The sequence below is a fragment of the Rhinolophus sinicus genome, linkage group LG05 (genome assembly GCF_036562045.2).
Source record: "Rhinolophus sinicus isolate RSC01 linkage group LG05, ASM3656204v1, whole genome shotgun sequence".
NCBI lineage: Eukaryota > Metazoa > Chordata > Mammalia > Chiroptera > Rhinolophidae > Rhinolophus > Rhinolophus sinicus.
In genome coordinates, this window is record NC_133755.1 from 183844580 (window position 1) to 183865515 (window position 20936).

The 20936-nt window shown below is 40.5% G+C and overlaps 1 protein-coding gene across 16 annotated transcripts in view; it reads right to left on the reverse strand.

The window, feature by feature from the left end:
- WDR27 (WD repeat domain 27) overlaps positions 1 to 20936 on the reverse strand; it is a 167243-nt gene that overhangs the window by 91993 nt on the left and 54314 nt on the right. For all 16 annotated transcript variants that reach the window (XR_012496837.1, XR_012496839.1, XM_074333868.1 and 13 more), the window contains 2 exons: positions 17423 to 17520; positions 16161 to 16263 (listed from right to left, as the gene is read on the reverse strand). Coding sequence is in view for 14 of the 16 variants with exons in the window: in XM_074333868.1 (XP_074189969.1) it covers positions 16161 to 16263; positions 17423 to 17520 (201 nt within the window). In the remaining 2 variants the exon portion in view is untranslated. The remainder of the gene's footprint in view (positions 1 to 16160; positions 16264 to 17422; positions 17521 to 20936) is intronic.

The following is a 20936-nucleotide window of genomic DNA, read 5'->3' on the forward strand; positions in this document are numbered from 1 at the left end:
ATTTGCCTCTAATGGTATTTATAAAAAGATACACACAAAGACAGACAGACATATCTATGTATCTGTATTTACATCTATAGCTATATATGTATATATGTAGAGTTGCCATCAAATACTTCATTTTAGGGACAATGTATCGTTGTCTATAGAACACACAAGTGTCACATAAATCACAACTGGTTGGTTGAGGTATGTTCACTTTAAATTATTAATATCCCGGTATTTTTATTGAGGAAACCATGACATGTAGAGAGCAAGTTACTAGTACAGCCATCTAGTGTCGGTACTGAGATTCTAAGCTGGTTTCTCTGACTCTAAGCTTTTACTTGCTATTTTTCTAGGCTGCCACTGACAATGCCCATTCATAAAGGACTCAGGCCATTTTCACATTCCCTCTAATCTCATGGGTATTTCAAAACGACTTTTGCCATCACTATTTTATCTTCAAGACTGACTTACTGAGGGATCTTCTAACTAATTCTGGAGATTTCTCAGGATTGAAGGCTCTCCTGTGGTCTGCTGTTTAGATCGAGCAGATGAGGGAAACTGTAATGACCACAGCTCTTTTGCATCCCTTGTTTCTGATTATAAAATACGAAGGTTACTAAAAACAGCAAACATTTATCAAACACTAACTTCTATATGAATCACCTCGTCTAATCCACTGCAGATACATGAGATATTATAACTGTCCCAATTCTACCTCAAGGAAACAGGGCTTGGGGTCGCCAGTCTTCTCAGGCCACACAGCTATGGGAGTTGGAAACTGGCTCGAACCCACAGCTGCCGTATTTCAGAGTCTGAAGCCCTCACCTACTGGATGGAGCCTGTGCCCCACTCAGTGTCTCCTAACACGGGTCAGCCTTGCCACCCCACTCATCACTCTCACTGGAGTTCTGTGGGTCACACTTCCACACGTACACGCCTATCACCCGGGGCTCAGTGGTCCCACTGGAACAGACCCTTTGGAAACCGGTTTGGAAGTTTCCGATAATGTGAAACATACAGCAACCCTTCAGAGCTCGCATCTCAGCCCCCGCCCAGCCCACGGAAATGAAACCAGACGTCAACGAAGACCTGCGCAAAACTACTCACAGCACCGGAGCCCAAACAAGTGAAACCCACAGCTCCTGTATGGCCTGTAAATAAATTCTATGTCGGGACTGTATTACAAGTTATTACACACACACACACACACACGCACGCACGCATCTTCCCTCTAGTTCCCAGCTACGGAGATAAACAAGAAAGATTTCGAATCACGGAGACATCTCCATAACACATTTAGATGCACTGAACACCACCAGGTCCTACTGGAAAGTGCCGCTGTGCTCTGAGAAGCAGGTGCCGTGGGGACATCATTCATTTGGTTCTGCACACTCTGAGTCTAGGTGACAGCCAGGTCTGCGGATGTCCCGCAGCTGTGACATCTTCAGGAAGCAGGAAACCAGGTCAGATTACTGGACGTCTGTCTGAGTCGTGAGGTAGAGGAGAGATCAGACCGTTAGTGTGGGTTGAGTTCACGGCGGAAGAGGTGAGAAGAGGAAGAAGTGTCACAGACGTCAGATGCATCCAGAGAACCATGAGTAAGAAAACACATGAGAGCAAAAGATTTGAAGACATAAGGAATGGAATGTGGTGACAAAGCCCAGGAGGTTAGGCAATTGGGTAGGCACCGTAACCACCCACATCACATGCGACAGAAATCCAACCACTACGGAAGGTGAGTGCCAGGGGACGGCTTAAGCTAGTATCTCTAGGCTCCAGGGAACTTGCTTAGAAGCTGCTGGAAAATGGACTGAGAATGAAGGCGCAGAGAGAGCGTGTTCTTCTGTGGCGGGATCCTGGGCCAGTGGAGACAGGGTGAGCAGAGGTGCAGGTGAAGACAGAGCTGCTCCCTCGTCCCCTTAAAGAGCAGGAACAGGAACAGGGAGGGTGAGTGCAGTTACCTGGTGGGGCTCCAAAAATCAGAAGGCAGTGTTGGAAGTTTCCTTCTCAAATCAGCTTCTGCTACCTAACTATCTCTTGTTGAAAGCCCTCCCTGAGACTTGCTATGTTTTTACCTAATTCTAAATCGGAATTAGCACTGGCTTTTATTTGCATGAAACCTCAAAATGCACATAAGATGGCCCATAATAGTCCAAGAAGAAGAAGTCCAAGAGTTATTTAAGAAACAGGCTTTTATTTTCTATATGAAAATATTAGGTTGGTGCAAAAGTAATTGCAGCTTAAAAGGAAAAAATAAATGCAAAAACCGCAATTACTTTTGCACCAACCTAACAGTATTAAATGAAACACATCTTTTCACACAGAAGTTTCTTGAGTCAAATGACCCTTTCTGCTCATGACAAACTTGAAACTTGAAAACAGCAGTTGGAGGCCCCAAATGTCAGAAATATTTTTTTAGATATATGCTTGTCATGGGCCGCACTTCCACACAGTGGCAACGCCAGTCCAAAAGGACAAGATTTACCATGCAGAATATGGTGGAAAAACAAGGAACAACTTTCAAATGATACAATGCCATTGCAGTCCACGTGGCGAACAAATGTTTCAACTACAATAAATTACTTGATTTAAGAAGCAACTTCTCCCCATCAAAGAGGAATAAGCTGTAGCTAAAATGTACTAGGAAACAAAGGAGACTGCAAATAGAACTGCACGAGGTAAATCTCACTCCAGAACTGACTTAATAGGCCCTGAGAAAAGGGGCAGGGAAAAAGGAAGCATATAGTTTTAGACAAAAGATGAGAATATGGCACAAAGCGCTCGGGCTGGAATGACACTTTGCTGTTCGAAAATATTTCCACAGAAATTGTAAGGGACTGAACGTACTACCGAGAGAGATGAATGTTTTGCAGACAGAACTCAACCAGTTCATTACGCCTGTTTGGTGATTCTGTGGAACGGAAACCACAAACACGCAGTTTCTTTCATTCTTTTGTCTCAGAGTGTACGTCCATTCATCTCCCTGGACCCAAATTATTCCCATAGGGAAAATGGGAAAAAGAATTGCAAACAGAAGTTAGTCCTACATTTCTGAAACCTCATAATCGCAGTGCTATCACCCACAGGGGAGTCGACTGTCGCATTTACTTTGCTTTTTAAAAATATTTCCAGAAATGACGTTTGTCGGAACTGTGCACGTTTCTTCAGGTCACTGGATTTTCAGTCCATGAGAAAAATAACAAACTTTGCTCAGAAGACCAAAATGTTCGAGACGTAATTCAGAGCCTTATTTAAACCCCACTCACACAGAAGCGTTGCAGCTCCCAGGAGGAAGCGAAGGCTGGGTTAGAAAACCCTGACTTGGGCACGCGACATTTGGTCCCCACCAAGCGGGCCACCGGTGCTTGATGACACTGCTCTGGGCTCTCCCATCAGGCTTTGAGGCAGACACACAATCACTCTCTCCTCGGCCTCCATCAAGGTCTGGAAACAGGAAATGTGACAGCCGCAGTGGGAAGCTCCACCCCTCTCCCCGCCCATCCCCACTCCCCAGCCCCCACCTCCGCCACTGCCTCTCGCAAACACATAGCACAGTGGTCACTGGTGTGGCGCTGACACTGGTCAGCCATCACACGGTGTCACACCCCAGGGACGGCAGCAGCTTTAATGGTCCTGAAATCTTCATCAACTTTCTTCCTAATAACAACCTAGTCGTTTTCAGCATCTTCGGACCTGCCATCAATTATATAACTAGTATCTTTAAGGATCCATTAGTTCATTCCTATTGATTTCTTTCAAAATGTGATCCTATAGCGAAACACCAGGGCAGAGGGATCTGGCAGAGGAGTAGCTGACATCGGCCCACAAGCTGTCACATCACAGTATGGAAGCTTTTTGTGTGCTAATGTCTAAGCAGTAGTTACTAAGTGCAACACCAGACATACTTCATGTAACCCCACTTTAGACGTCACTGCTCGCTGCTGCAAATGAAACCCCCACAGCTCGGAGACAAGTGAGTCCCAGACCCCTGGCCAAACGCAGCTTCTCCAGCCACTGTCCCTTGTCACCGAGCGGCTGTGTTCAAGGGGACACGCCGGCCAACACTGGGCTTACGCTAAGGAAACTCAAACCACGTGTATCCAGACCTGTTCCCAACACCTGTGCTTGGCCTCTAATCTGGAAATTTGTCAAATAGACACAAAAGTGGAGCATCACACAGCGAGCCCTGTGTACACGTAGCCGAGGTAGAACACGACCAAGAATGTGCTCCATTTGCTTCAGCTGCCAGACTCTTTTCCCTGCGTGTAGTTTTTGTGGTCGAAGTATTAACAGTATGAAGTATTTTGAAGCAAACTGCAAAGATGACGCCACGTGTGTTTTGTAAGCATCTCCAAACGTAGGCACATTTTACACACAACCGTACTGCCATTTGAACACCTAACTGAAATCAAAATAATTCCTTGCTATTTAGCACCCAGTCACAATAATTTCCCAGTGTTCTCAAATGTCTTTTTACAGTTATTTTGGGAAAATCAGGAATCAGGACCCATACATTGCTTCTATGTCTCTCTCACTTTTGGTTCGGAGCAATCCTTTCTCTCCCTGTCTGTTTGTTTGGTTGGTTGTTTTGGGGTTTTTTTCATACCATAAACCTGAAGACACTGTCTCCTGAAGAATGTTCCATATTCGTGATTTGTCTGTTTGCCTCCTTGTGACGTCTTTACACTTATTCCATTGTCCTGGGTATTTGCTGTAAGCCAGAAATTACCCATAAAGACTCAATTGGGCTCAGGTCCAACTCTTTTTAACAGGAATACCCGTTGAACGCCCAGTGGTGTGGGCCTCCAAAATGGCCTCAGGAATGTGGACCCAGTCTAAGCTTAGAGATGCTATCACTGGCCGAGGCCTAGGAGGTGACAGTAAGTGTTTACCAGGAAATCGCCCCTCTTAACAAGTGTCTGCTGTCACCTACCAGCGTGGTGCTGCTGGGCAGGCACTAGCCTGAATCCGTGCGACACTGAAACCTGTGACCTTTAACCAACGTCCCCATCCCCCGCCTGACAACCCCGTCCTACTCTGAGTTTGAGCTGAGATACGTCATTTACGTGGACTCAGGCAGTATCTGTCATGGGACTGCCTTATTTCACCTAGCGTGATGTCCTCAAGGTCCATCTCTGCTGTCCCACATTGTAGGGTTTTCTTCTTTTTTATGACTGCGTATCACTCCATTGTGTGTATATACCAGATTCACCAATGAACGTTTGGGTAGTTTGCACATGTTGGCTCTCATTGCAGTGACATGGGAGTGCAGATATCTCTTTACAACCCTGATTTTATTGCCTTTGGATAAATACCTAGAAGAGGACTTGCTGGGTCATTAGGTCATTCTATTTTTAATTTTTTGAGGAACCTCCACACTGCCTTCCATAGTGGCTGCACCAATCTGCAATCCCACCACCACTGCATGAGGGATCCCTTTTCTCCACATCCGCGCCACACTTGTTGTTTGTTGATTTATTGATAGCCACTCTGACAGGAGTGAGGAGGTATCTCATTGTGGCTTTACTTTGCATTTCTCTGATGGTCAGTGATCTCGAGCATCTTCTCGTGTGTCTGCTGGCATCTGCATGTCCTTTGTGGAGAAATGTCTATCCAAGCTGATCTTTATCTGACAGTCTCATCTCCTGATGACATTTGCCAAAATCAGTTACTTTCAGATTGCAAGAGGGTAAGCTTCTAATTCTGTCATTCAAACCAACTGTTTGGAATTCTTCTCTAAAATATAACATTTCCTCTTCAAACAGGACATTGGTTAACTTGAAACATAGTCCAAACAGGAAAGGCAAGACAAATGCTCAAATCTTTCCCATAAGAAGACATCTTCTGAGTAAAGAACTAGTGCCTTAGTTACCTCCCGATGGAGACTAATGAGGTTGGGTTTGCTTTGGCTTGTTTTCAGTAACCTCTTTTTTGAAATGCCATTGGAAAACCATGAGATTTTAAGTACATAATGTTTTAAAGTCAACTATAATCACTATGCTTTTGATGCCCAGCTATGCCTCTTTGGCCAGTAGCCTTTGGTGCGATGTTGTTTCCCGTGGCCTTTTCATGTGATGCTCTTGCTCTTCCGTTTCTTTCTTTCTTATCGGCACAAGATGCCGTGACCAATCCTGTCCTTGTAGCTATCTTTTATTAAAAACTGTATATAAAACTCTTAGCCCACTCCCTCTAAGACACTGTATGTCCATTTCCTCCTATGCCCAACATTGAAATTGTCTAGCAATCATTTTTGATCTCTCTATTCCCTCTCCTATACTATCCAATTGTAGTCATTTGAATTATCTTAATATTTATATTCTCAAACAAATCTAAGAGTATATATTCTGTTGTCAGCTTCAAGTGATAGCCTGTTCCTAATTATTCTCTATGGGAAAAATCAAAGGACTTATCCTGCTTTCTGGAATACTCTCATTCCTCCCATTTTTGTATTATATTTAAAGTGTAATCGATATGACATTTACAAAGTATTTTGGTGCCTTCATTCTCATCTTCCAATTTTAGTTATATTGTTGAACATATTCATTGTTCACCTTGAACCATGTTGAAGTTTCTTCAATCTCACCTTCAAGAATGAATCAAGGTAACACCGCTCATTCAGTTTGGGCATGTTCATAACAGTCTGTCTGGTTTTATACTTAAAGGACAATTTATGTGGGTATAAAAATTATTGACGAAGATTTTCTCTGTTAGCTTATGTTAAGTATGTTCCTCCCAGTGTTTTCTAATCTAAAATAATACTTTAGAAAAGTCTAATGCTCATTGATATTCTTCCTTTTATAAGTTTTTGAAGACTTGAAGAAAAAGATGTTTTGCTACTGTTAGTGTTGTTTTTAATGATTACTCCAATTGATTACTAAGCCATATTTCAGTGCTGACAAGTCTGGTTCAATTTTCACAGGTGTCCTTTCAATATACAGATTTAAGTAATTTCTGAAAAACTATATTTGAAGTACAATTTTATATATTAGTTCTGTTCTTGTTCAAAACAAAATCTTCAGGGAATCCAATTATATGGAACTGAATCTCTTTTGCCAAATTTTGTATCTGCCCTTACATTTTCTTCATTCATGTATGAATTTATTTCTCTTATCCCTCAGACCCTCTTTTTCCCTTGTTGTGCTCTCTGTAGTTGCCTACTCTCTACAGTATTCATTCAAATTTGGTCTTTATTTCTGAAAATTGTTTTCTAATGCTTTCCTAAATTTATCAGTTTTCACATTACATACTCCTATTGTCTAGCAATATCATTTCTGAACTCTTCTGCTTCTGCTTTAGCTGCTCTGTTAAAATTTATGTGTATTCTTAATGTCACTCAGCTCATTTGTAAATATATTGTTAGTTGTCATCTACCTAGAAAACACGTTTTTCTGGAGTGATCTTATCGTCTGTGCCAATGTTTTTGGCTCATCTTCATCTTTTTGTAGTATAAAAAAGACTGTCAGATCCAAGTTTGTATGACACAGTAAATAGAAAATAGGACATATAGAAGAAATAGAGACAAAGTTAGATAGTCAAGTTGAGACATATTGTGAAGCTTCTCATATACCACACAAAAAAATATGTGGTTTGTATTCTATGTAATATTCGAGAACCAGCAAAATATTTTAAGCAGATAAGAACCTGCTTGTTTTCCACCCATTAAAAGAAGTCTGTTAAAGTCTTCCATTATGACTGCTGATGTTTCTTGTCATCTTAGAGTTATATTACTTTTGCTTTAGATATTTTGAAACTATGTTTTTGGGTTCAAACAGATTTAGAATTATGAAAATTTCTATATAAACTGGCATTGTTGTCATTATTAAATGCCCCTCATTATCTCTAGCAATGCTTTAAGCCTTGAAGTCTACTTTACACTTAAGTATTTCCACAGCAGCGTCATTTCCAATCAATGTTGTCTCTTTACACTTTTAATTTCAGTCATTATATTTTCAAGTTGTGCTAACATATATGTTGAATAAAAAAGACAATGATCAAAAATTTCAAGAAAATATAATGTACACAATTGACATACATTTGGCTCCTGAAAGAATAGATCCATAATTAAAATCTCTCTTGAATTTCTTAAATAATATACAAATACTGTTAAAGACTTTGAAGCAAATAAGGATTTGATATTCTACCTAAAAACCAAGAATTTATTATACATAATAAGATGTTCTAAAAGACAATTTAATTGGATAGACGGATGGATTTGAATTGGTAAGAGTTTTAAGTACTTTACTGGATACAGATAAACAATTTAGAGGAAAAACCAAAAGTTCCATCATTTTGTCATTGTTTGTGGTGGTGATGGTACTAGCAAGGGTTTTGTTCAGAATTGAAAAAAAAAAAAAGAAAAGACAATTTGAAAATGTGGGTCACCAAAATGGCGGCGTGAGGTGAGCCTCTGTAAATATCCCCTGGAATTTACAACTAATCAAACAATTATAACTCCACAAAGGACTCCCTGCACAGCAGACAGGCAAGACAAAGAGGCCCACTACTGAGTTCACCTAAAGGTGGGCGAATCGCACGAGTGGGGCAGGAGGGAATGGAGAAGTGCAGAGACGGAGCAGCATGGGCTCAGGACGCAGACCTAGCTCAGTGCTCCGAGCTCACTGCATCCTGGAACTACTGAAGCTGTGGGAGAGGGAAGAACTCGGACTGCTAGGGTTCAGTTTATGGCCCACAGGGGTGAGGGGACAGCATATAACACAGCTGAACCCAACGCTCACGGCAGAGACCTCGGAGAAAAGACTGAGGGAAGAGGCTGAAAACGATGGTTTAAGCCCTCACTGCTGAGCAGAGAACGGAAGCTTTAGGCGCTGAGACTAGCCGCCCCCTCCCTACCCTCCCAGAACTCGCTCCGCCCCCACCTGCCCTGTGCTAGAAGCGAAACAGTAGCAGTGTCAGATCAAAAGAACAGAATATTTGCTGTTCTGAGAACTGTGGACCACAGACACAGATTCACAGCCCAACTAGTTCCAGCAAAGGGGATGGAGCTGTGGAAGCAGGACTGGCTGTGGTGGTGGTCGCCACCATTGCTCTGGGCCACCTCTCACAACTCACCCCGCCCCTGGCCCCACCTATCTGGGTGGATCCCTGCTGAAGTATACAGAACTGCTGAAACATACGGGCTCTGAATCTGGTGTAGGAAGAGCTTTGGAACTTCAAAAGCTCTCCACATACCCACCGGGACACTGCGCCCTGAGACCCAGGCAAACAATTAACAGAGGAGACGCCCATCTCCCAGGGAATCCGCCCATTGTGTTAGAAACTGAAATAGTGTAGAGTAAACATAGCACTACCATGTGAGAGAGAAAAAAAGGCTGCAGTCGGAGAGAAAATAAAACATTCTACCAACACCTACTGGAAAACAAAAGAAAGACCTCTTCCTATCAACCTGTTGTAGAAGCCACTCCTGTAGATGTCTAGGAAGAGAAATAATAAATCAGTAATTGCCATGAATAACCAAGGCAACAAGACAGCTCAGAAAGAAAGTGAAAAGTCTCCAGAAAAGGAACTTAAAGATATGGAAATATGTGACTTAAATGACAGAGAATTCAAGATTGCAGTTCTGCAAAAACTCAACGAGATGCAAGAAAACACAGAAAGGCAGTTTAATGAACTCAGAAACACAATCAAAGAACAACATGAGCATTTTACAAAAGAGATTGAAATTTTAAAAAAGAACCAAATAGAATTTCTGGAGATTAAGAACTCAATAGAAGAAATTAAGAATGAAATAACCAGCTTAGGTAGTAGAGTTGACCAGATGGAGGAAAGAATCAGTGACATCGAAGATAGAAACCTGGAAATTACACAGATGGAAGAAGAAAGAGACTTGAGACTTAAAAGAAATGAAAGAACTCTACAAGAACTTTCTGACTCCATCAGAAAGAGCAATATAAGAATAATGGGCATACCAGAAGGAGAAGAAAGAGAGAAGGGAACAGAGAATATATTCAAACAAATTGTCGATGAGAACTTCCCAAACTTGTGGACAGAACTGGATCCTTGAATCCAAGAAGCAAATAGAACACCTAATTACCTCAATCCCAACAGGCCTTCTCCAAGGCACATTGTATTGAAGCTGTCTAAAATCAATGACAAAGAGGGAATCCTCAAGGCAGCCAGGGAAAGAAGACGGTAACCTACAAAGGAAAGCCCATTAGATTATCATCAGATTTTTCAGCAGAAACTCTACAAGCCAGGAGGAAGTGGAACCAAATATTCAAACTATTGAAAGAGAGAAATTATGAGCCAAGAATAATATATCCAGCAAAGATATCCTTTAGATATGAAGGAGGAATAAAGACCTTTCCAGACATACAGAAGCTGAGGGAATTTTCTAATACACAACCTGCACTACAAGAAATACTAAAGGAGGCTATTCAACCACCATCAACAGGGACAATTTGTGGCAACCAAATCATAAAAAGGGAGAGAGTAAAGGCCTGAACCGGAATATGGGAATGGACAAAGTAAGCGTGCTGAAGAAAATGGAATACTCTAAATATCAAACTTTCTTTTACAAAAACTTAAGGGTAACCACTCAAAAAAAATCCAGAACTGAAATATATACTGTAATAAAAGAAGAAACAGAGGGAAACATCATAGAATACAACCACACAGAAATAATAGACAACAACAAAAAGGCAAAGAAACAATGGAGACACAGCCTTACCAGAAAACTAAAGACAGAATGACAGGAAATCCTCACATGTTAATAATCACCCTAAATGTAAATGGACTGAACTCACCAATAAAAAGGCACAGAGTAGCATATTGGATCAAAAAACTAAACCCAACCATATGCTGTCTCCAAGAGACACATCTCAGCTACAAGGACAAACACTAACAAAATCAGAAATGAAAAAGGGGAAGTTATCACGGACACCACAGAAATACAAAGGATCATCCAAGAATACTATGAAGGACTATATGCCACCAAATTCAATAACCTAGAAGACATGAACAACTTCTTAGAAACACATAGCCTTCCTAGGCTGAACCATGAAGAACTAGAAAATCTAAACAGACCAATCACCAGTAACGAAATTGAATCAGTCATCCAAAACCTTCCCATAAGCAAAAGTCTGGGACCAGATTGCTTCACTAGTGAATTCTACCAAACCTTCAAAGAGGATCTAACACCAATCCTGCTCAAACTCTTCCAAAAAATTGAAGAAGAGACAGTACTCCCTAACTCATTTTATGAGGCCAACATTACCCTGATACCAAAACCTGGTAAGGACAACACACAAAAAGAAAACTACAGACCAATATCTCTGATGAATACAGATGCAAAAATCCTAAACAAAATTCTAGCAAATCGAATACAACAATGCATTAAAAAGATTATTCATCACGACCAAGTGGGGTTCATCCCCGGGGCACAAGGATGGTTCAATATGCGCAAATCCATCAATGTGATACATCACATAAACAAAATAAAGGACAAAAATCATATGATTATATCAATTGATACAGAAAAAGCATTTGACAAGATACAATATCCATTTATGATTAAAACAATAAAATACGTATAGAAGGAAAATACCTTAACATAATAAAGGCCATATATGACAAACCCTCAGCTAATCTCATAATTAATGGTGAAAAACTGAAGCCCTTTGCTCTACATTCAGGAACAAGACAGGGCTGTCCCCTATCACCTCTGCTTTTCAACATAGTGTTGGAAGTCCTTGCCAAAGCAATCAGGCAAGAGAAAGAAATAAAAGGCCTCCAAATTGGGAATGAAGAAGTTAAGTTGTCACTCTTTGCAGATGACATGATGCTATATATAGAAAACCCTAATGATTCCACCAAAAAGCTATTAGAAACAATAAACGAGTAAAGTTGCTGGCTACAAAATCAATGCACAAAAGTCCATTGCATTCCTATATACTAACAATGAAATCTCAGAAAAAGAAATACAAAAAACAATTCCTTTTGCAATTGCAGCAAAAAGAATAAAATACCTAGGAATAAACTTAACCAAGGATGTGAAAGACCTATATGCTGAAAACTATAAGACATTTTTAAAAGAAATTGAAGAAGACACAAAGAAATGGAAAGACATTCCGTGCTCATGGATTGGAAGAATCAACATAGTTAAAATGGCCATATTACCCAAAGCAATATACAGATTCAATGCAATCCCCATCAAAATCCCAATGGCATATTTTAAAGAAATAGAACAAAAAATCATCAGATTTGTTTGGAACCACAAAAGACCCCGAATAGCCAAAGCAATCTTAAGAGAAAAGAACAATACTGGAGGTATCACACTCCCTGACTTTAGCTTGTACTACAGGGCTACAATAATCAAAACAGCATGGTATTGGCAGAAAAACAGACACATAGACCAATGGAATAGAATTGAGAACCCAGAAATAAAACCACATAAATATGGACAGATAATTTTTGACAAAGAAGCTAAAAACATACAATGGAGAAAAGACAGCCTCTTCAATAAATGGTGCTGGGAGAATTGGATAGCCACGTGCAAAAGAATGAAACTGGACTGCTATCTGTCACCATGTACCAAAATTAATTCAAAATGGATCAAAGACTTAAGCATAAGACCTGACACAATAAACTGCATAGAAGAAAACATAGGTACTAAACTTATGGACCTTGGGTTCAAAGAGCATTTTATGAATTTGACTCCAAAGGCAAGGGAAGTAAAAGCTAAAATAAATGAATGGGACTATATGAAACTTAAAAGCTTCTGCACAGCAAAAGATACCATCGACAAAATAAAGAGGCAACCAACTGAATGGGAGAAGATTTTTGTAAACAGTGCCTCTGATAAGGGGCTAATATCCAAAATATGCAAGGATATAATGCAACTCAACAACGAAAAAATAAACAACACAATTGAAAAATGGGCAGAGGACCTGAAGAGACATTTCTCCAAAGAGGACATACAAATGGCAAATAGACATGAAAAATGCTCAACATCACTAATCATCAGAGAAATGCAAATAAAAACCATGATGAGATATCACCTCACCCCAGTCAGAATGGCTATCATCAACAAGACAAATAGTGACAAGTGTTGGAGAGGCTATGGAGAAAAAGGAACCCTCATACACTGTTGGTGGGAATGCAGACTGGTGCAGCCGTTATGGAAGGCAGTGTGGAGGTTCCTCAAAAAATTATGAATAGAATTACCGTATGACCCAGCAATCCCTCACCTGGGTATCTACGCAAAAAATCTGAAAACATTTCTACATAAAGACACGTGTGCTCCAATGTTCATTGCAGCTTTGTTTACGGAGGCCAAGACATGGAAACAACCAAAATGTCCTTCGATAGATGAATGGATAAAGAAGTCGTGGTATATATGCACAATGGAATACTATTCAGCGGTAAGAAAAGATGATATAGGAACATTTGTGACAACATGGATGGACCTTGAGAGTATAATACTAAGCGAAATAAGTCAGACAGAAAAAGCAGAGAACCATGTGATTTCACGGATATGTGGTATATAAACCAAAAACAACAAAAGAACAAGACAAACAAATGAGAAACAAAAACTCATAGACACAGACAATAGTTTAGTGGTTACCAGAGGGTACGGGGTGTTGGGGGTGGGAGATGAGGGTAAAGGGATCAAATATGTGGTGATGGAAGGAGAACTGACTCTGGCTGGTGAACACACAATGGGATTTATAGATGATGTAATACAGAATTGTACACCTGAAATCTATGTAACTTTACTAACAATTGTCTCCCCAATAAATTTTTTAAAAAAAGAAAAAAAATGTATCCAAAATGGTGGCAAATAGTTCATATTTTCAAATAAATGTTACTTATTTTAATATTTTAAGTTGTTTTAATAAATTTGCAAATTATTTATTAGCTGCACAGTAATCAAGTTTCAGAATATATTTTCTTTGAAAATACCTAAGATATTCATTTCTACTCAATTTTCAAATAATCAAACTAGCTCATTTAGAGATGAATTCAAGTACCTATCATATAGCAGATGACAAAGATGTCAACACAGCACGCTTAGTTATGAACCGGTAAAACTTCAGGATAACTTTTCCTATTGAAAAGTTTCACAGAGTTTTCAATATTCTTAAATTCTGTTCTCACCAGTTAAACTGAATAAAAGTTTAGAAAATAAATCTGACTCTCAATTAAATTGTAAAGTGGTTATTTACAAATAAACTCTATGATTTCCTGGAACTTCTGGAAATTTCTTCAGGACTTTTTTGTTTAGATAACCCTTACAAGCTAGTTGTGAGCTGACTAGTATCTGGCAAATTGATACGTCCAAGTCCTAACACCCCCAGGACTGTAATCTTAGTTGGAAATAGGATCTCTGCAGTTGTAATTAAGTTGAGAATCATAAGATTATCATGCATTTAGTGTGTCCAGTGACCAGTGTCCTCATAAGAAAAGAGAGAGATGTGACACTCCCAGGGCAGATGGCCACGTGAAGATGGAGGCAGAGGTGGGAGTGATGAGCCCCAAGCCGAAGAACGCCAAGGGCTGGCGGCCACCACCAGGCATGGAAGAGGCATGGACCAGACCCTCCCTCAGAGGCTTCAGAAGGACCTGACCGCGCCGACACCCTAATTTTAGACTTTTGGCTCCATGACTGTGGGAATATATTTCTGTTGTTTTAAGCTTCCAAGTTTGATAATTCATTACAGCAGCCCTAGCAAACTAATACAAGACCTTTTTAAATACATTAAGGACAAATGGCTATACCAGGGGTACCAAAACAGTGCACACATTTTAAGAGGTGTTTTCTATGTATTACTTTCTGAAGTTGAATTGAATTATGGTAGCAATGTGTAGTATAACTTTTGTTGAAAAGAGGGCATTCATCAAATGAGTGCTAGCGTCACTATGTGACAGGCAGGACAAAGAAAATGGAGGAAGCATGGTTGTCATTCGAGGAGCACAAGACCATTTGGAAGTGGTGTTTGAAATTCGAGAACATTCTCCTGACTTAACACCCCTTGACTTCTATCTATGGGGGACTTTAAAGGATGTGGTGTACCGTAGAAAAATGGCTACACTGGCGGTACTTAGGGAAGAAATTGAAACGGCACGTGCAGCGATACAAGTGGTCACTTTGGTCAGCGCTGCTCAAGCAGTAGTTTGCCGTAATCAGAAGTGTCTGAACGCTGATGGGAACTACTTTGAGCACCTCTTGTCATTGCAGGAGTCAGACATGACTTGTATTCATCTTTTGTTATCGGTATGTATTGAGTATTACAATTAATACAGTTTTTTCCTTTCTTAAAATGTGTATACATTTTTTTGGCAGCCTCTGTATATTAGTATCTGCTCCAAATCCATCATAAGAAATGTGTTATTTATTTATGAACGTTAATTCCTGGTAAGTCAAAGAAAATACAGAATGTAACACAATGTCTTTCATGTAGTAAGCAATTTGTGCAACTATTAATAAATGAATGAGGAAATGAATTAATTAATGATTGATGTTTAAAATATACTTCACTTGGAAAAAGAAACATCCATGATGGCCTTTCATACCTAGCACGGTACTGTTATTAAAATACTATTGATGAGACAAATAAAGAATTAACAGGAGCAAGCTTGTAAGCTGGCAGGAACGAACTTAAACATTAACCACTTGGCTCTGACTCCCCTGGTTAGCACTGCATTGCGAGCTGACAAGCACCTTACATCCATCATAGGTGGGAACAGAACAGTTCCCAGAAGACAATTGTAAAGGCAGCCCCCTGCAAGCTACATCCTGCATGGAAAAATATAAAACCCCAGCACTCCTTCTCATCGGCGCAGCTGTTCTCATCCGACTCTGCCCTGGCACAACTCCCTTTACCAGAAACCCACCGCAGCTCTTTCTCCCAGACTGCCCTGGCAAAACTCCTTTTGCTAGTTCCAAACAGAACTCTCTCTCTCTCTCTTTGACTTTCAATAAACCTTTTCTTACTCTTGCAGAGTCTCATGAATGCTTTCACATTTTGCAAACGACCAGGTAGGTTAATTTGACACCAAGAGAACTATTACTGTGTAAAAGTCTCAAAACACTGGCCAGTTGTGCAGCTTGAAATCAATGTTTATCCTTCTGTGCAACAGTATGAAACAGTCTCCACAAGAATGAGTGTAGGTTCCCTACGGCTAATGACCCCAGCATGCCTGGCAGCACGTACATGTCTGTCCTCGGCACCACAGGCCACGTATCGTCCACAAGGGCTGAAGGCAATCCCACACGGGTAGCAGCGGCTCGAATGACCCTCGAAACGACGCTCACACCTACGAGGAAGAAAAGGACACGCCAGGAGCAGAAAATTATTTTTAATTTTTAACGCAAATTAGGATAAAGATACTGACCCGTTGCTCTTCTTCACAAAAATAACTATTAATAACAGTGGACAAACTAACAGTGAAAGAACATTTTCTATGTAAAGATTATTAAACAGTTAGCAGGTCATTCTAGAGATCTTCCAAAATAATTAAAACACTTCAAAATCATAAATTCACAGAGATGACCGAACTAACATCAGACAGACTTTTTACATATGAAAACTATCAAACGATAAAAATATTGAGATCTTTAAAATGATAGAAACAACCCTTTTAAAATCATAGATTATTTAAATCAACAAGTCAAGACTTTTGGGAGGTGCCATGTAAGGCTGGTTAAGTCTTACAACAACCATTCGTAAAGTGCTATATAAAATTTGTTTACTGTAAAAAATGTCATGGAATTGATGCTAGTTTTATCAAGAAAAACCTCCCACACCTTTTGGAACACAAAGTGCCATCCTAAGAAGCCTCGGTCAGCATTTACCTGCTGGGCTCCACGGACACAACAGCCCCCTGCCCGAGATGTCCCAGGGACGAGCACATCCCCTCCATGAGTTTGTGATTAAAGAGGCGAGCAGATACTCATTTTGTTCTTGTGGATATATACACATGTGCGCACACACAAATACTTATTGTATTTGGTTATATAATTATGTATTGTGACTGTTGGGTATCAGAATAGATACCAACAGTATCAGAATACTTTTAGAAGAACAAGATAATACATATCACACACATGCAACACATATAACATGTGCAATAGATTACATGTGTATGTACCACTGCAGTTTAAGAGCTTCCCATGGCCTCCCTGGGCACCTCGGGCACGCAGGGGCCGCTTGCCACACACGTAACAAAGACCAGCACCTGTTATTTTGCCATCCCAAATGTATGTGACCTTTTCTGTGTATAAATCAGACTTTTCTTAGATTGGTCAGTGTGAATAGATTCACCACAACCTTGTCATGTTTGGGGGGGAAAAAGAGACCAAATTGAGTTTATAGATATTTAAAGCCAAGTGCTTTGGGAGCTTTAATAGAAGTATGTTGATATGGTCCCTCTGGCTTCACTCCAGCTGAAATCTGCAAAACAGGGTGGGCCTTACCTCAGGGTTCTCAGGTCCCATAGTCGTATCCCGTCACCAATGGCTGTGGTCGCGAAAAGATTATAAAGCTGAGATGGTTGGGTCATAAATGACGATCCCTATAATTGTAAGCAGAAAAAACACGGTGTATTATTTAAAGGCTGAATTATAAACATGACACTACTGATATCTAACAACATTGAATCTAAGATAAGAAATCAATACAAACTTTTTCCTTATTTATAACAATTTCAGAATTAGAGTCTAAAAATTTCCATATGAATAATTACTAATCATACATTTTGACCTTATGACTTACTGATGTATGTTTTCTCTATATGTAATGCCACTGAAAGTTACAGAACTACAAATGGTAAAAGAGTAAAACATATTAGCACTCTAAAATCTATTTTTAAAGTGTACATCATAATCCATATTGGATAAACTACCTGGAAGATGCCCTTAAGAAGGCATTTAAAGTGGGAGGTCAGTTATTAACCCACTGATAATCAAAATCTAAGACACTGCTGAGGTGATGCAGGTGAGACCCAGCACTGTCACCCCAAATGCTGATCCCCTGAGGACGTGTCTCTGCCCTGATCGTAGAGGCATGGTAGCATGCTCACCTCCCCTACGATGCTGCCGTAAGATTTGAAATGTGACCTTAAGTGTCCCATAAAATAGAAAAGAACTGTAATCCATCTATACAACCATTTGGCTGCAAACATTACTGAAACATGTTACGGTTCCTAACGATTTCCATCTTCCCTCTAAGTCAATATGCAAAACATGAAGACAGATGTAATGAAGTGTATCCATAGGCTAAAGTGATTCTTCTCCACAAACAGGAAATAAGAGCTTACAATAAATTCACTAACAAACGTGTATGTAAGTATAGCGAGTCTTAACTCTGCACCAGATGACACTCTAGACACTTACATCTCATCCTCTTAACCAACTTGTGAAGCATGGACTATCTTTTGCCCATTTCCAGGTGAGGGGTCTACCCACTGCCACTCAGCTCCTGAGACCAACATGACAGCACTGCACAGACTGGGCCCCGCTTAGGGCAGCTCGGTAACTCAAAATACAACATGCGAACAATTCAATAGACACTCAACAGAGGTTTGGAAGTCACCACCAGATGCTGGGCAACTGTAAGGCCCTGAGAACAGAAAGAATGAAAAACGGGGCCAGTTTGACAGAAAGACACACAGAGCGGCAGCAGAGTTACACCTTACGACACTGCCAGTTTCTTAAAGCCGAACAGTGAAAAACCGGAAAGAACGGTCAAATCTTTCACAGGGGAAAAAAGGGAATTTAAAAAATTTAATCAGTCCAAGAGAGGCTGAGGAAGAAGAAATGAAGAAGCAAAGAAAATTCATAATAAAGAGAAAGTGCAGAAGCTTTTTGAATAAAAAGGCAGAAGAGAAAGCACAGAGACCAAATACATGAGTAACAATGATAACTGCAAACAGACCAAACTCAATGAGCAAAAGAAGAGAAGAGACGCTTAGCTTGGATGTCAAGAAATACACTTCAAATGTATTATTTTTTAAAAGTTGGATATGAAAGATGGGGATAGAAGCAGCACGCACTCAGTAAAAGGGGGCAGGACCGACTGCATAAGTACTAGAAAAGTAGGTGGGAGGCAAAGAACACCTAATTAGAAATAATTTCTAAGGAGGATAAAGGAACAACTGCACATGAAAATATACCTCATAACATGGCCTGCAAACACGTAAAGCAGAAAGTAATATAATTGTAAGAAGAAATTAACAAGATTACAATCGTAGAGGGAGATGTTAATACCTTTCTCTCACTGATTAAAAAACTCAACCATACAAAATTAGGAAAACTTGAATAATTTGAACACAATTAATAAGGCTGGGCCCATAGACCTCTGTGCAGACCCACAGTTAGCAAGAACACGTTCTTTTCATACACACGTGTGACACCTATAAACATGAGCCAGGGTCAAGTTTCTCAGTGAGTACAAAACCTCACAGATATCAGACAGTGTCACATAGAGCATGTAGTGACAGGGCACCGTGAAGGTGGAAATCAGTAACTCAAGGATTACCAAAACCGAGCTCACACACATGGGAACCTGAAAGCGTGTATCTAAACAGTGCCTGGTTTAAAAAGCTCATGATGAAAATGAGAACATTTTAGTATAAATAATGAACTACCGCACACTACAACTGGGAAAGGACAAGAACAGCACCGTTCCAAGGCAAATAGAGGCCACAGTGCCCACTCCAGAAATGCACAAACAGGGACAAAACTCACGCACGTGGTAGGGTGAAACCTGGGCAGCCCGAGATCTGCACACGCTGACGTCACCATGCAAGAGGGCAGCACACTAAGCTGTGCTTTTCCACACACAGCCCTGGGAAAGCGCGCACTGGGAGCCTGGGACACGGACAGCTCAAGCTTTGTCTGTATCAGTGATCATCTTACTTCTTTAAGAAAACCAGCTCTACAGCTAGGAAAGTCATGTATTTTAAAGTAATCATATCAACTTAAGTGACTATTTATTTCTGAAAATCTAAAGTTTTGTGTGATACAACTGCTTCATTTAAAAACTGTTTAAACCTTTAGGTATTTTCTAATTTTTTCAATTCAAATTTGCTGCTTAGTATTATATATTTACATCACAAAAATGAAAATATCTTATTCAGACAGGAAAAAAGAGCTAAGAACCAGTCCAGTTTTTAAAATATATGAAGGAAAAAAACACGCCCGCTACGGTTTTTAAAGACATCAATAAATCATAAAAGATTTATGCATTTTTATGCTACAAATAATCCATTTAATGATGTAACATAATTTTAAAATAGGCAAATATGGCCCTCGCTGTTTGATGGACATGGAACTACTGTCAGTAGTTGAGTTCTGCGTGTGTGACGTAACTGAGACAACTGGGCCCGATCCTGAGAAGAGGCCGTTAGTGACACACGTGCCAAAGCGGCTCACTGACGTGTGACGAGCGTGGCTCTGCCTGCTGGTCAGCCTGAAAGCCACTGGAAAGGGCCTATTTGTGTGTCTGCTGGAAATACGACACTTGGGCCAGCTACGGCTGGCGCCTGTCCTGTGTGGACACGTCGGGGACAGCGCATGAGTGATGAAGTGACAGCACGTGAGTGGCTGCTCCCATTGTCTGCGGGTGGCTGGGACACCGGTGTGCACTATGTCACTGGCATGAAACCTGCTCCTGAAACACAGTGGCCCCGCGGCCCAGCACGCGTCCTTCACTCATCACGTGCCGCTCACACGTTTACTTTCAGGAAGTAAAACCAGTTCCTCCCATGAGAAACCTCTGGACCACTTTTCCTAATTTAACACGGCTCATTCAAGGGCCACCACAGGATTCCTGAAATATCCGTCATCAGGAAGGGACCGCATGGCGTGAGGCTGACGTAGGCTCCTGCTGTCACTGTCACCACAGAAGCTGCCACAGGACAGACGGGGAACACATTCCAAGCAGTTCCTACAGTAAGTGCACTGAAACTCCCTACAAAAAGACGCAGGT